This window comes from Cetorhinus maximus, chromosome 3 (assembly GCF_964194155.1).
Source record: "Cetorhinus maximus chromosome 3, sCetMax3.hap1.1, whole genome shotgun sequence".
Classification (NCBI taxonomy): Eukaryota; Metazoa; Chordata; class Chondrichthyes; order Lamniformes; family Cetorhinidae; genus Cetorhinus; species Cetorhinus maximus.
Genome location: NC_135881.1, coordinates 136,286,152 through 136,299,522, shown reverse-complemented (window position 1 = coordinate 136,299,522; position 13,371 = coordinate 136,286,152). Strand labels below are relative to the sequence as shown.

At 42.5% G+C, this 13,371-nt stretch overlaps 1 protein-coding gene across 2 annotated transcripts in view; it reads right to left on the bottom strand.

The window, feature by feature from the left end:
* The window catches only part of plekha8 (pleckstrin homology domain containing, family A (phosphoinositide binding specific) member 8), a 66,043-nt gene extending 52,957 nt beyond the window's left edge, over positions 1 to 13,086 (bottom strand). For both annotated transcript variants that reach the window (XM_078539035.1, XM_078539036.1), the window contains exons 1-2: positions 12,929 to 13,086; positions 4,079 to 4,195 (exon numbers count right to left, since the gene is read on the bottom strand). In XM_078539035.1, the coding sequence (XP_078395161.1) occupies positions 4,079 to 4,195; positions 12,929 to 12,968 (157 nt within the window). In that variant the 5' untranslated portion in view covers positions 12,969 to 13,086. The remainder of the gene's footprint in view (positions 1 to 4,078; positions 4,196 to 12,928) is intronic.
* Positions 13,087 to 13,371: the final 285 nt, after the last annotated feature.

Here is a 13,371-nt window from a genome sequence, read left to right as displayed (position 1 = left end):
TCACGTCATAATTACAACTGGGCTAATGTCAGTAAACAGAGGCGGGCCTTTTAGCCTGCCAGCCTTGCCATGTGTCCACCTCTGTTGCCACCTCGGACCTGCCTCTGGAGACAACCAGGTGGCCTAGCCCATCTCCCCGACAGGATGGAGATGGAATTGTGGGATTGGGAAAATTCCTGAGTGGTGGTGAAGTGGTGGAGGTGGGCAGTCAAGTTGGCGGGGGTGCGATTGCAGGTCGGTTATTTGGTGAGTTGAGTTATGCTGAGTTACACCAGAGATTAAACAGTGTAACAATTCTAGGTTAAGCATCCAGCTAAGTAGCACGTGTGCAACCCAAGTCTCTGACACTGCAATCACTGTAAGAGACATTCGCGGAAGGTTGTGAGCAGTGCAAATCAGGCAATTGGAAGTTTAAATTTCATGGGCAACTGCAGCACTTGTGCGGTCATTAGGACTTCCGAGGTGGTGGACGTTTGCTGCTGTTGGAATAAGATGTGGCCCCTTTACTCAGATAATCAAAAGCTTGGTCAAAAAGTTAAGTTTTAGGGAATGTCTTAGAAGGGACAAAACGAAATAGAGGCACAGAGAGGTGTAAGGCACGTATTGCATAGTTTAATGCCCAGGCAACTGAAGGCATGCCCATCAATGGAGGAGTGACTAAAATCGGGAATGCACAAGATGCCAGAATTAGAGGAATGCCGATATCTTGGAGAGTGTGGGGCTGGAGGAGATTACAGTGATATCTAATTTTAACTTTTACTAACAAGTCTATCAAGTATATCACCATTCTTTCATCATCATTTAGACTGTATCCTGGAATACTGCTGGGGCAACATTGCAGGAGGGCTGGGGTAGGTAGAGTAGTGGCATTGAGGCCACAATCAGATCAGCCATGAACTAATTGAATGGCAGAGTAGGCTCGAGGGGTTGAATGGCTTACTCCTGCACCTAATTTGTACGTTCGTATATGATTGCACCAGTTTAAGAAGAAAATCCACCATCTTTTCAGGACAATGAAGAATAGGAAATAAACACAGCCTTACCAGCATTTCCCAGAGCCTGAGAACAAATTTGTTTTAAAAAACTTCAATTTATTCTCAAGAGGTTTTGCAAACACGCAGTAGAAAGTCACTTTGCTTATTTCTGCCACAATGAGCATGAGATGAAGTTAATCACAAAAATAAGGCACTGGGATTAAAGAAACATACATTCTTCAAGTAGAGAAATAAAATTTGGTTTCACTGGTGTCCTAATGTTTTTGTTGATGTGGTGGATAATGTACCAACAGGTGATAGGAATGGGATCCTTGATAGTTCATTTCTAATCAAAATGTATGTAGACAGTCAGGTATTTAATCACAGCATCCTGAAAATGTGGAAATGATTGTTGCAACTATTGAGTGGTTTTGGGTAATTAGGTCTATGACAGCCAGAAAAAAACAGGTTGTTCTGGTTTCTTCAGTTAGTTTTATTGCTGCAATTGATTGTTCTCATCCTCCAAGTACAACAAAATTGTTGCAGCATATAGTAGACTCCACTGATCCTGAGTCTCTGACTGGACTTACCTTGTAGGATGACCTCAATATGTTGAGGCTTCTGAAATGTTGCTTCAAGTTACCTGTTGTGTTTGATCATGATTCCATAGCTGTAGGCACAGCAGCTGTTTTTAGCTGTTAGGGCTAGTAGGTAGGGGGCAATGGGGCAGCCTGGCATCAACCCTGAATTCTGTGGCTTAAATAATGGAGATATGGTAGTTTGCCTTTAAATTGAATTTAAACGTTTGCCTTAAGGATTTGCAAAAGGCCTTTGATAACTTAATTGCATAGTAGACTCATGATGAAGGTCATAGAGCATGTGGAGTCAGGAGACAGGTAGCAGAATGGATAGCAAGCCGGCTATGAGATAGTAGGAGCTAAGCGCAACTACTCAGACAGGCAAAAGGTGGGATATGGTGTTCCACAGGAATTGATGCTGGGACCAATTGTTCACAAACAATTCACATTAGATAATTTGGACTAGAGAATCAGAAGTACAGTTTCACAATTTGTGAATGACAACAAATTGGAGCATGTAGTTAACACAAAGGAAAAATGTACCAAAACACAAGACAATGTTAATAAACTTGTAGAATGGGTCTACAATTGGCAAATGAATTTCAGTATAGATATGTGCAAGGTGGTGAATTTTAGTAGGAAGAATAAGAAAGCCACATACAGCTTGGATAGCAAGTGTTTAAATTGATTACAGGAAAGAAGGAATCTGGAGACACAGATACATAAAATCACTAAAAGTAGCGGTGAAGGTACATCCACACTGCTGCTAGGGAATGGGTACCAGGATTTTGACCCAGCATTGATGATGGAACAGTGATTTATTTTCCAAGTCAGGATCGTGTGTGACATAGAGGGAAACTTGCAGGTGGTGGTGTTCCCATACAAAAGGTATGCATTAAAATTTCTCAGTTTTTGACAGGGGCTTCCTGCTCATGTCTCACCCAAACAGAAATATGCATCATCGGCAGAGGTCTGATGAGCATCTCAAACAACCCAAAACAACATTTGCATTAAAACATTTTGGATTTCCATCGTTTGACCTGATAAGTACACATCACTCAGATACAGTGCAAACTTGTTTGCATTTGCTGTTGAAGCTTACAGAAAGTGCATCATGAAATGGAGCGCCAAGCCAAAACAAGGAAAATTAAATATAGCTGTTTAAATTATTCAACATGGATGGAACATTCACAAAAAGAAATCAACATAACACTTCAAATAATATAACTGGAACTATGTAGCTGATGAAGCAACGTCAGAAAGAGAAAGGCAAATTATCCTGTGTAATCAGCTTTTTCCTTTCAGATGTCTAGTGTTCTACTGGGCATTTCCAAAATTAAGTAACAGTTACACCTAAAATGTTAACCTTTCTCCATCAGAGACTGATCATCCTGCTGACAAAATAACATACTTGCCATTCAATTGAAATAAGCCCTGGAAGTTTGTGTGAAGCAGATTCCTCACTTGTTACATTTCATATCAAACTTGCAAAAACATTACCTTCTCAGTCAATATAATGAAAATTAAAATCTTTCCACCGTAATTTTAATCAGAATCCATTCTTCATACATGTAAATACATCTAACAGCCACTTCAAAACAGCTTCCTTGATCAAAGCTACAGCCCCTTCATTCTGTACAATCCATTGATATCTACACACATTTAATCCAGACTTGTCATGAACCTTAAAAGTAATAATTTTAACTTATAATTTCAAGTGAGGGCAGTATCACTAGAACTCACCTCAAATGTTAATTTTGACAGCTAATATATTCTTTCCAGGTATAACTCGCATTTAGAACTACAAACTCCAGAAATGCACAGTTTCATTGTTCAATTAGATATAAAAAAAACTTCACACAGCTTTAACTGAGGTTTAACAGCGGATAAATGAAGAAGGAAGGCTCGTGGTGGAGAGCCTGTTGCCTTCCTAACTCTTCCACCAGCTCTCCAGCTGCCACAACCACTAAATTCCATATTGAGTTTCAGATTATAAAAACATTCCAGAGCTTTTTTCATGGGAAGTATAATTTATACTTAAAAGCTTCTGAGTCCAAAGCTTAAGAGTTAATTACTGACAGAGCACACAGTGAGGGTGGAATTTAATGCTCCCCCCAGGAGCAGGCTGGGAGGTTGGGGAAGCTGTATAATGGGGCAGGAAGGCTCGTGGTGGAGAGCCTGTTGCCTTCCTAACTCTTCCACCAGCTCTCCAGCTGCCACAACCACTAAATTCCATATTGAGTTACTGAAGATATAGGTTACATTCTAAAGTTGTGTGTTGAAAGCTCTTGAACATTAACTGCAAGTGGGAGTAATGCATCAAGGCATTCACTTTTAATTAAAAGAATTGCCTTTTGTTTTACCATATTGACTGGCACAAACCTAAGGAATTTGACAACAGGGTTTATTTTATTATTTAGTAAGATGCAATTTAATATCTACATCGGATTTTCCAATTGTTCCAATCTAGCATCAAGCAAATGAAAGTTAAAGGTTCGCAAAATTATGATCCAGTTCATGCTTTACCTTGTATTTCACACACCGCCATCTTAATGCTGCCTTTACAGCCCTTCCATGTGTCCTCTTGGGAATCATAATAAGACAAAATTCCACCAGCAAGAACAAACCAGCGTGGCTGCCATCCTGTGTCGAAACATTAATCATATCAAATTATTGCACAGTAGAGTAACATAAACATCTCTTTCTACAAAGGCAAATTGGGAATATTTAGCCAATGATTGTGCAGGTACCCAAACTTTTCAGCAGATGTTAGTGCCAGCAATTTCTTCAACAATAAAACACCAAAGAAATTCCATTTTTCATTCCAAGATTAGGAAATAGCATTTATAACTCTGAAAAGCACCCATTTTTAAAAAAATTCACTTACAGGATGTGGACATCACTGGCTAGGCCAACATTTATTACCCATCCCTAATTGCCCTTGAGAAGATGGTGGTGAGCTGCCTTCTTGAACTGCTGCAGTCCACGTGGTGAAGGTACACCCACAGTGCTGTTAGGGACGGGGTTCCAGTTTTTTGCCCCAGCCACAGTGAAGGAACGGCGATATAATTCCAAGTCAGGATGGTGACTTGGAGGGGGCGGTGGTGTTCCAATGAGTCTGCTGCCCTTATCCTTCTGGATGGTAGTGGTCAAGGGTTTGGAAGGTGATGCTTAAGGAGCCTTGGTGAGTTTCTGCAGTGCATCTTGTAGATGGCACACACTGCTGCCACTGTTCAGTGGTGGAGGAAGCGAATGTTTGTGAAAGGGTGTCAATCAAATGGACTGCTTTGTCTTGGATGGTGTCAAGCTTCCTGAATGTTGGTGGAGCTGCACTTATCCAAGGCAAGCTGATAGTATTCCATCACATTCCTGACTTGTGCCTTGCAGCTGGTGGACAGGCTTTGCAGAGTCAGGAGGTGAGTTACTCGCTACAGGACTCCAAGCCTCTGACCTGCTGTTGTAGCTATAGCATTGGTACGGCTAGTCCAGTTCAGTTTCTGGTCAATGGTAACCCCCAGGATGTTGATAGTGGGGGATTCCACGATGGTAATGCCATTAGCTATCAAGGGGCGATGGTTAAATTCTCTCTTATTGGAGATGGTCATTGCCTGGCACTGTGTGGCACAAATAGCACTTGCCACTTGTCAGTCCAAGCCTGGATATTGCCCAGATCTTGCTGCATTTGGACATGGACTGCTTCAGTATCTGAGGAGTCATGAATGGTGCTGAACATAGTGCAGTCATCAGTAAACATCCCCATTTCTGACCTTATGATGGAAGGAAGGTCATTGATGAAGCAGCTGAAGATGGTTGAGCCCAGGACACTAGCCTGAGGAACTCCTGCAGTGATGTCCTGGAACCGAGATGACTGACCTCCAACAACCACAACCACCTTCCTTTGTGCTAGATATGACTCCAACCAGTGGAGAGTTTTCCCCCTGATTCCCATCGACTCCAGTTTTGCTAGGGGTCCTTGATGCCACACTTGGTCAAATGCAGCCTTGATGTCAAGGGCAGTCAATCTCAACTCACCTCTGGAGTTCAGCTCTTTTGTCCATGTTTGAACCAAGGCTGTAATAAGGTCAGGAGCGGAGTGACCCTGGCGGAACCCAAATTGAACGTCAGTGAGCAGGTCATTGCTAAGCAATTGCCACTTGATAGCACTGTTGATGACCTCATCCATTTACTGATGATCAAGAGTAGAGTGATGGGGCAATAATTGGCTGGGTTGGATTTGTTCTGCTTTTTGTATACAGGATATATCTGGGCAATTTTCCACATTTCCGGGTAATGCCGGTGTTGTAGCTGTACTGGGACAGCTTGGCTAGGGGCACGGCAAGTTGTGGAGCACAAGTGTTCAGTACTACAGCTGGAATATTGTCAGGGCCCATAGCCTTTGCTGTATCCAGTGCCTTCAGCCCTTTCTTGATATCACGTGGGGTGAATCAAGTTGGCTGAAGACTGCCATCTGTGATGCTGGGGGTCTCCGGAGGAGGCAAAGATGGATCATCCTCTTGGCATTTCTGGCTGAAGAGTGTTGTGAATGCTTCAGCCTTATCTTTTGCACTGATGTGCTGGGCTCTTCCATCATTGGGGGTAGGGATATTTATGGAGTCGCCTCCTTCAGTGAGTTGTTTAATTGTCCACCACCATCTATGACTGGATGTGGCAGGACTGCAGAGATTAAATCCGATCTGTTGATTGTGGAATCACTTAGCTCTGTCTATCACTTACTACTTATATTGTTTCGCACACAAGTAGTCCTGTGTTGTAGCTTCACCAGGCTGACATCTCATTTTTAGGTATGCCTGGTTCTGCTCTTGGTATGACCTCTTGCACTCTTCATTGAACCAGGGTTGATCCTTTGGTTTGGTGGTAATGGTAGAGTGAGGGATATGCCGGGCCATGAGGTTACAGATTACGGTCGAGTACAATTCTGCTGCTGATGACCTACAGCACCTCATAGATGCCCAGTCTCGAGTTGCTAGATCTGTTCAAAATCTATCCCATTTAGCATGGTGGTAGTGCCACACAACACAATGAAGGGACTTCAGTGTGAAGACAGGACTTTGTCTCCATAAGAGGACTGTGCGGTGGTCACTCCTACTGGTACTGTCATGGACAGATATAACCTGACGCAGACCCAGTCTAGCAGCTATGTCCTTTAGGACTCGCCCAGCTCAGTCAGTAGTAGTGCTACCGAGCCACTCTTGGTGATGGACATTGAAGTCCCCCACCCTGTGTACATTCTGCGCCCTTGCCACCTTCATGGTTCCTCCAAGTGGTGTTCAACATGGAGGAGTATTGACTCATCAGCTGAGGGCAGGGAGGGGGGCTGGGGTGGCATGTTTGACCCAAAGTCAATGTTGAGGACTCCCAGGGCAACTCCCTCCCAGTTGTATATCAATGTGCCGCCACCTCTGCTGGGTCTATCCTGCTTGTGGGACAGGACATGCCCAGGGATGGAGGTGGTGGTGTAAGGTATGTATCCGTGAGTATGACTATGTCAGGCTGTTGCTTGACCAGTCTGTGAGACAGCTCTCCCAATTTTGCCACAAGCCCTAGATGTTAGTCGACAGGGCTGAGTTTGCCGTTGTTTCCGGTGCCTAGTTCGTTGCCGGGTGGTCTGTCTAGTTTCAATCTTTTTTTTTTAAATTGACTTTTTAGCTGTTTGGTACAACTGAGTGGCTTGCCTTTTCAGAGGGCATTTAAAAGTCAACCACATTTCTGCGGATCTGGAGTCATTTGTAAGACAGACCACATGAGGATGGCATTAGTGAACCAGACAACCAACAATGGTTTCCAGGTATTTATTTTCGACCCGGGTCCCCAGAACATTCCCCTAGGTCTCTGGATTACCAGTCTGGTGACAATACCACTAGGCCACCACCTCCCCCTATTATTAAGCTCTCAATTTCTTTGTAATATCCTAATAATAGTTTCAGATACCTTGTCCATCAAGAATTGGCTTGAGGATATTCCTCAACATCAAGAATGCAAAATAAAAGTAACAGCCTGGAATTTGCTCACAATGGCAAAGAAACAACTTTCACCATTGTCTGGAGTTTTTTCCCTGGGATAGTCAGCAGCGAATTCCACTAATCTGACATCTGATCTAGTGCAGTGACCTCTACAGGGGATCTGTGATATCATGAGCAATACAAGCAACAGCCAGATCTAAGTATCCTCACTTACACAGACTGCCAGCCAGGAAATAAAATGCAGGGAATATAAATAATATTTAAATCATGTACAAGAAGTGAAATAAAGATTGGGATTAAAGGGAGAGAGATAAAAGGGGAAAACTTCTTTTTAAAAATTCTGCAGCATTAATTTTATTCAGGGAATATGACTTCACATTTGCAAAATTAACTTTTCAGGACCAGAGTGGTTGCTCAGCAGTACTTTTTATGCCATTGCAACTTCACTTACTCCTAAATGCACTAGCCCTAATTTTTTATAGCCTTTTTTAGCGCAGAACTGGTGAGCAAGTAGCACAAGTTCATGCCAGTACTGTGAATTCAATGATAAGTCCATTGGCAAGGAGTGCAACATTGCACCCTGGGGAGGAGCAGGGCATCTCTGACATCAACTTTCGGATGTGTTTAACTGCACATATGCAGACACAAAGTTGCTGTGAGATTTAGCCTGGAATAATGACGAGTGCTTTACTATTACAGCAAAACTAGAGCCAACGTTTTTGACTGAGATAAGCCCAAATATGCTAAGTTCAATTGTGACTTATTTGCTTGGATGTAGGAGTTGAGATACAAGGGAAAACTATTTTTCTTTTGGTCAGCTGAGTAACCAGGATGTGTAAAAGTCCACTGTCAAGTATCTTCAAAACAAGCTATTGCTTATTTTGATGACAACAATAACAAAATCAGATAGTTTCTGGCCTCTATGCATACTGCCCACCTCCCTTGGATTAATGATGGAGAAAACTGCATATCAACAATTAAAGCAGCAAGTTCAAACTTAAGCTTCCATTCTGTGAAGGAAATATAATGAATGATGATGACTGAGGTATTGCAATCAGCTGCTGACCAAAAGGACATGAAATGCTTCTTCAATAAGCTACAGGTTGTGCACAGGCCAAAAAGAGGCCCTGTTCCATTGAGTGAAAATGGCACTAAAATGCTAATTGACCAAGCAAGAATCATGGAACACTGATACAGCCATTTCAACTAAGTCTTCAGCTGTCCCTCTGCAATGTCTTCTGACACACTAAATGACATACAGCAATTACTTTCGCAAGGTCAGCCTGCCACCCCAGCTGCCAATGCTGAAGTCAAATTTGCAATCAAGTAAATGCTGGGTGGAACAGTGATCAGTTCAGATGGTATCCCTGCACAGATCCACAATCATGGGGCCACAAACTTAGAAACTCCTTGTCCTCTACAACAAAATTTGGGAATGCAAAACTGTGTAAGATTTCAAAGATGCCCGGATCGCATACACTTCTACAAGCATAAGTGTGATTGCTCTGGCTGTGATCAGCACTTGGAATTTCACTTTTACCTGCAACCGATTCAAATTCTCACCCACATCATTCTCTGCCAACTAAAAGAACTAGAGCAGAAAATATTCTTCCAAAACGCCAATGCAGCTTTCAGGCTGGTCACAGAACATCTGATTTGATTTTTTTCAGCCTTCAAATCAAGGAAAATGTAGAGGAGGGTACCGGAATTTCAATACAGTTTCTGTTAACATTTGAATTTGTGAATCATGATACACTACAGGATATTCTGCCCTTTAGAAGATGCCCTGGCAGAACTGTGAATACTGTCCAGTTGTTTCCCCTTGGCATGATGGCCTGAGTAACAGACCAGCGTCATGTGTCATCACCATTTGTAGTCATTAACTATGTTTTACACGGTTATGTTCTTGCCCAGTGCTGTTGAGCATATTGTTTGCTGCAGTACTGCATGGAGTGTTCAAGAACGATGACAGAGGAACCTAAATCCGATACTGTGTAGGTGATGGCATCTTCAACCTTTGTCGGCTGTGTACAAAAATAAAGGTAATGCCAATGATTTTGCATTTCTTGCTCACCCAACTTGCTGTTATATAAACTCTTTAACAAAGTAAAGCATCCCAAGGCACTTCACAGGAGTGCTATTAAAAAAGAGACATGGCATTGAGCCATATTTAGAAATTTTCAGACAGGTGATCAAAAGCTTGGTAAAAGAAGTAGGTTTCAAAGGACAGGTGGAAGGAGTGGATTGATTTACAGAGGGAGTCCTAGATCTTACAGCCTAGGCAGCTGAAGGCACGGTGGCAATATGGACTGATGAAAATTGGGCATGTGCAGAAGGCCAGAATTAGAGGAGCACAGAGACCTTGTAGGGTTATAGTGATCAAAAGAGGTTTCAGACATAGGCAGGGGCAAGGCCATGGTGGGATCTGAACACAAGCATGAGAATTTTAAAATTGAGGTACTGCCAAAGATCATACTCGAGGATATTCAGCTTTTATCCAACTGCTTTGCTCAGGCTGCATAATCTTTTGGCCTTACAAACAACTTTAAAAAAAAACACAGAAGTCATGGTTCAGCCCATTCAGTAACACCCTCTGTGTTTATGATCAATAATGTACAACTGAAGATCACAGATACATTTTTGCTACCTCAGTGATGTTCTCTCACAGAATACCACAATCAACATCAACATCACACAATGGATTAGAAAGACCTGCTGTGCCTTTGTGAAACCTGAATTTGACTCCAGCAGGAACAAGGAGTTACTCTGCCAGGAAAAGTACCTAATTATTCTCACCATCTTCTAAATTGGTTTGAGTGGTGGATCTTCTCCCACTGTCACATCAAGAAACTTGACCATTTCCATTTGCACTGTCTACAATGTATCAATGGGATAGAGTGAAAAGACAGAATATCCAAAACTGATGTCCTGAAATCCAAATTATAACTGAAATTCAGGATGCAATCAAAAAGGTCCGGTTGCATTTGTCAGAACACATTGTTCACATGCATGATTACAGAATTCCCCAAGCAACGTATTATGGCTAACTGCAGTCTGGATATCACAAGAGACGTGGGGCAGATGAAACACTAAAAAAAGTCACTGTAAAAACTTACCATATTAACCCCAACATCCTAGAAAATATAGCTACCAAGAGACTATGATAGCAGCTTGTCTGCCTGGCTAGTCTGAATGATCTGGTTGCCAACCACCTGATCCCCAATGCAACTCATCTTCCTGACTCATATGACTTTCAGTAAAGTGCAGCCAGGAACAAACTTTTCTTCCATCAGCATATCCATAACAACTGAGACTCCATCAAATATAACACAATCTCTCTAAAGCAACACAGCCAACCATCTAAGTCCACAGAGTTTAGGTGTGGGCTGGCAGGAGCCAACGATTAGGGCTCATGGATGTATAGAAGGGAACGACTAGAAGTTAACAAGTGAAACCATATAGCCAACCAACACATAACACCAGTAGCTTCCTGGTGCTTGTCCAGCCAGGACTACCTGATTCAATAGGCCATCAGTTTCCAGGGCAATCTGGATCTGAGTGGAAACAATTCCAGCCCAGTGATGGATCTATCTCCCCAGATTCCATCTGTAAGCCAGCCTGGTTTATTGATAAACAACATGACACTGGACCACGATGGACCTGTTTGGGGCAATATTAGATTACTGAGGCAGCCACAGAGGGTTAACGGCTCATAGTCGAATGAGTTAAAAGGGAGCCATGTGACCTCAGACATGTCATCTCCACTTGCTCCAGACACCATGATGCTTAAATGCAGTGGTACATAGCCATCTTACTAGTAATCAATTGCTTAATCCAATCCCTCACATGGTTTTAGCCAAGTGACATGCCTGCTGTTAAATTAAATCTCCTGTAGGGTACTCAGCGACAGACACACCATGCTGTAGCCTTGGAAACTCTGCAATAAATCCTGAGTCTCTCCTGTGGGCCAGAAAAACTGAAATGTGGAATTAGTGTGGTGAAATGAAAAAGCCAGAAATAACATGAACAGAATAACAGTGCTGTTATGCTACACCATCAGCAGTGGTATAAATGTTTCAAATAAAAACTACAGTTGTAGTGTAAATGCACAGTCTGAAAATAACATGGAATATGGAGTTTCATTCCAATCCTAATTCACTCCTGTGTAATGTAAATCTGGTACAATGTCAGACCAGGCGTAACAAATGTGCATAGGGTCCTTTGGACTTCCTTATTTTTTTACACTTACCTACAACTAGCTGAAATTTTGAGACAATGCAGACTGTTTGACCTACATAGTTAAAACATTGAAGTTTGTCATATTGATGAGCAATCAGCCAGCCTGGCTTACTGACGACACCTGGAGACGAGTCATGTATGCATATAAACACAAATGTACAGAACTCTCTCCTCGGCACCAGAATTCAAGTGTCACTCAGGCAATGTAAATGGAATGTTGTCAGACTAAAGTGCCCAGACTGGTAGTTGCCTCTGAGCACACGCTAAGTTCATCCTCTTACAATATAAAATATGTTTCAGTATGAAGTAATTATTCATTTGATTTCAAACCAAATTATAAGTCAATAGAAACACACCAAAGCCCTATTATATAAGCTATCAATGGACAGACTAAAATTAACTTTAAAATCAGTCTAATCTCTTTGAAACATAATTCTAAAGAAGCATCCAGCGTAGTTAATGTTCAACAGTGCGAAGCATAATGCCGAAGAAGTGGGGCACGGAACATTTCTTCAATATTTTCCAACCCTTCAGTTTTAAGTTTTAAAAAAAATCAACCAAAACATTTTGTAATTATCAAACGTAAGCGTACCTGACATGCCCAATCATATTAATTTATATGAAATGGCAAAAAGGACCCACGGATAACAGATTTGTTTAAGGTACATGTAGTTAGGGAGAGTGAAACGTAGCCTTCACACGGGGCGGGGGGGGGGCGTGCTATTTAAGCCTTCTTTTTAAAATATATCCCCAATGACTTATAATGTCAAATGAATGCCAACAGGATTAGGTCCAACCTGACAAGAACAGCTTTACTGTCTGCCGTGTGACCCAGATACCATACCATTCTGCCTGCAGCTTACCCGGCGCAGTTTGTATTCCTATTTGCATCGCGTTCATGTCGAGATCCCGAATAGGCATTTTAAAAAAATACAATCACATAACGTCCTATTGTTGCACCAGAGGCCCAGCCACTATCTTAGGTGGCCTGTCAACTGGAGGAAATGAAATGCCTTCGGTCACAAGAATGCAACGTTTTTCATTATTACATGACAGGACAACAGAGCACCCACCCCACCCCACTCCACTCCACTTTTTCAATCAAAATCAACACAAAACCAAGTCTCACGCTTGAAATAAAAAGAGAGCAAATTACCACTGAGATAATTGGTCCACTTATAAAGCATTCCTTCCATGATAACTGTACAGTCTCCCTGCCATTCACAGCCCCTACCCCACGCCAGTGAAATACTGTACAACAATTCGCACAGCCAGGCGGAACCAGGAACACCAGGCACCCGATGATTGACAAGTTAATAAACCATTCGCCAGTGGCGCTCGCTCCGTAGGTAAACGCATCATAGGTCCCATAAGTAACCAATCAGAGGCTCGAGGAGGCGGAGTGATTCTCCCTCTCCCGCGCTCTCTTCCGGCCTTCTCTGCCGCCGTGATTAAAGGCTCCAATCAGCGTTTACGCTGAGGGAAAATCCGCCGCTTTGGGAAGGGGGAGTGTTTGTTGCGTCATAACGCTGGGAGGATTCGAGCTGCAGAACAATTCGGGAGCATGCGAATTCCTTTGTGACGTTGGACAGCAAGTCC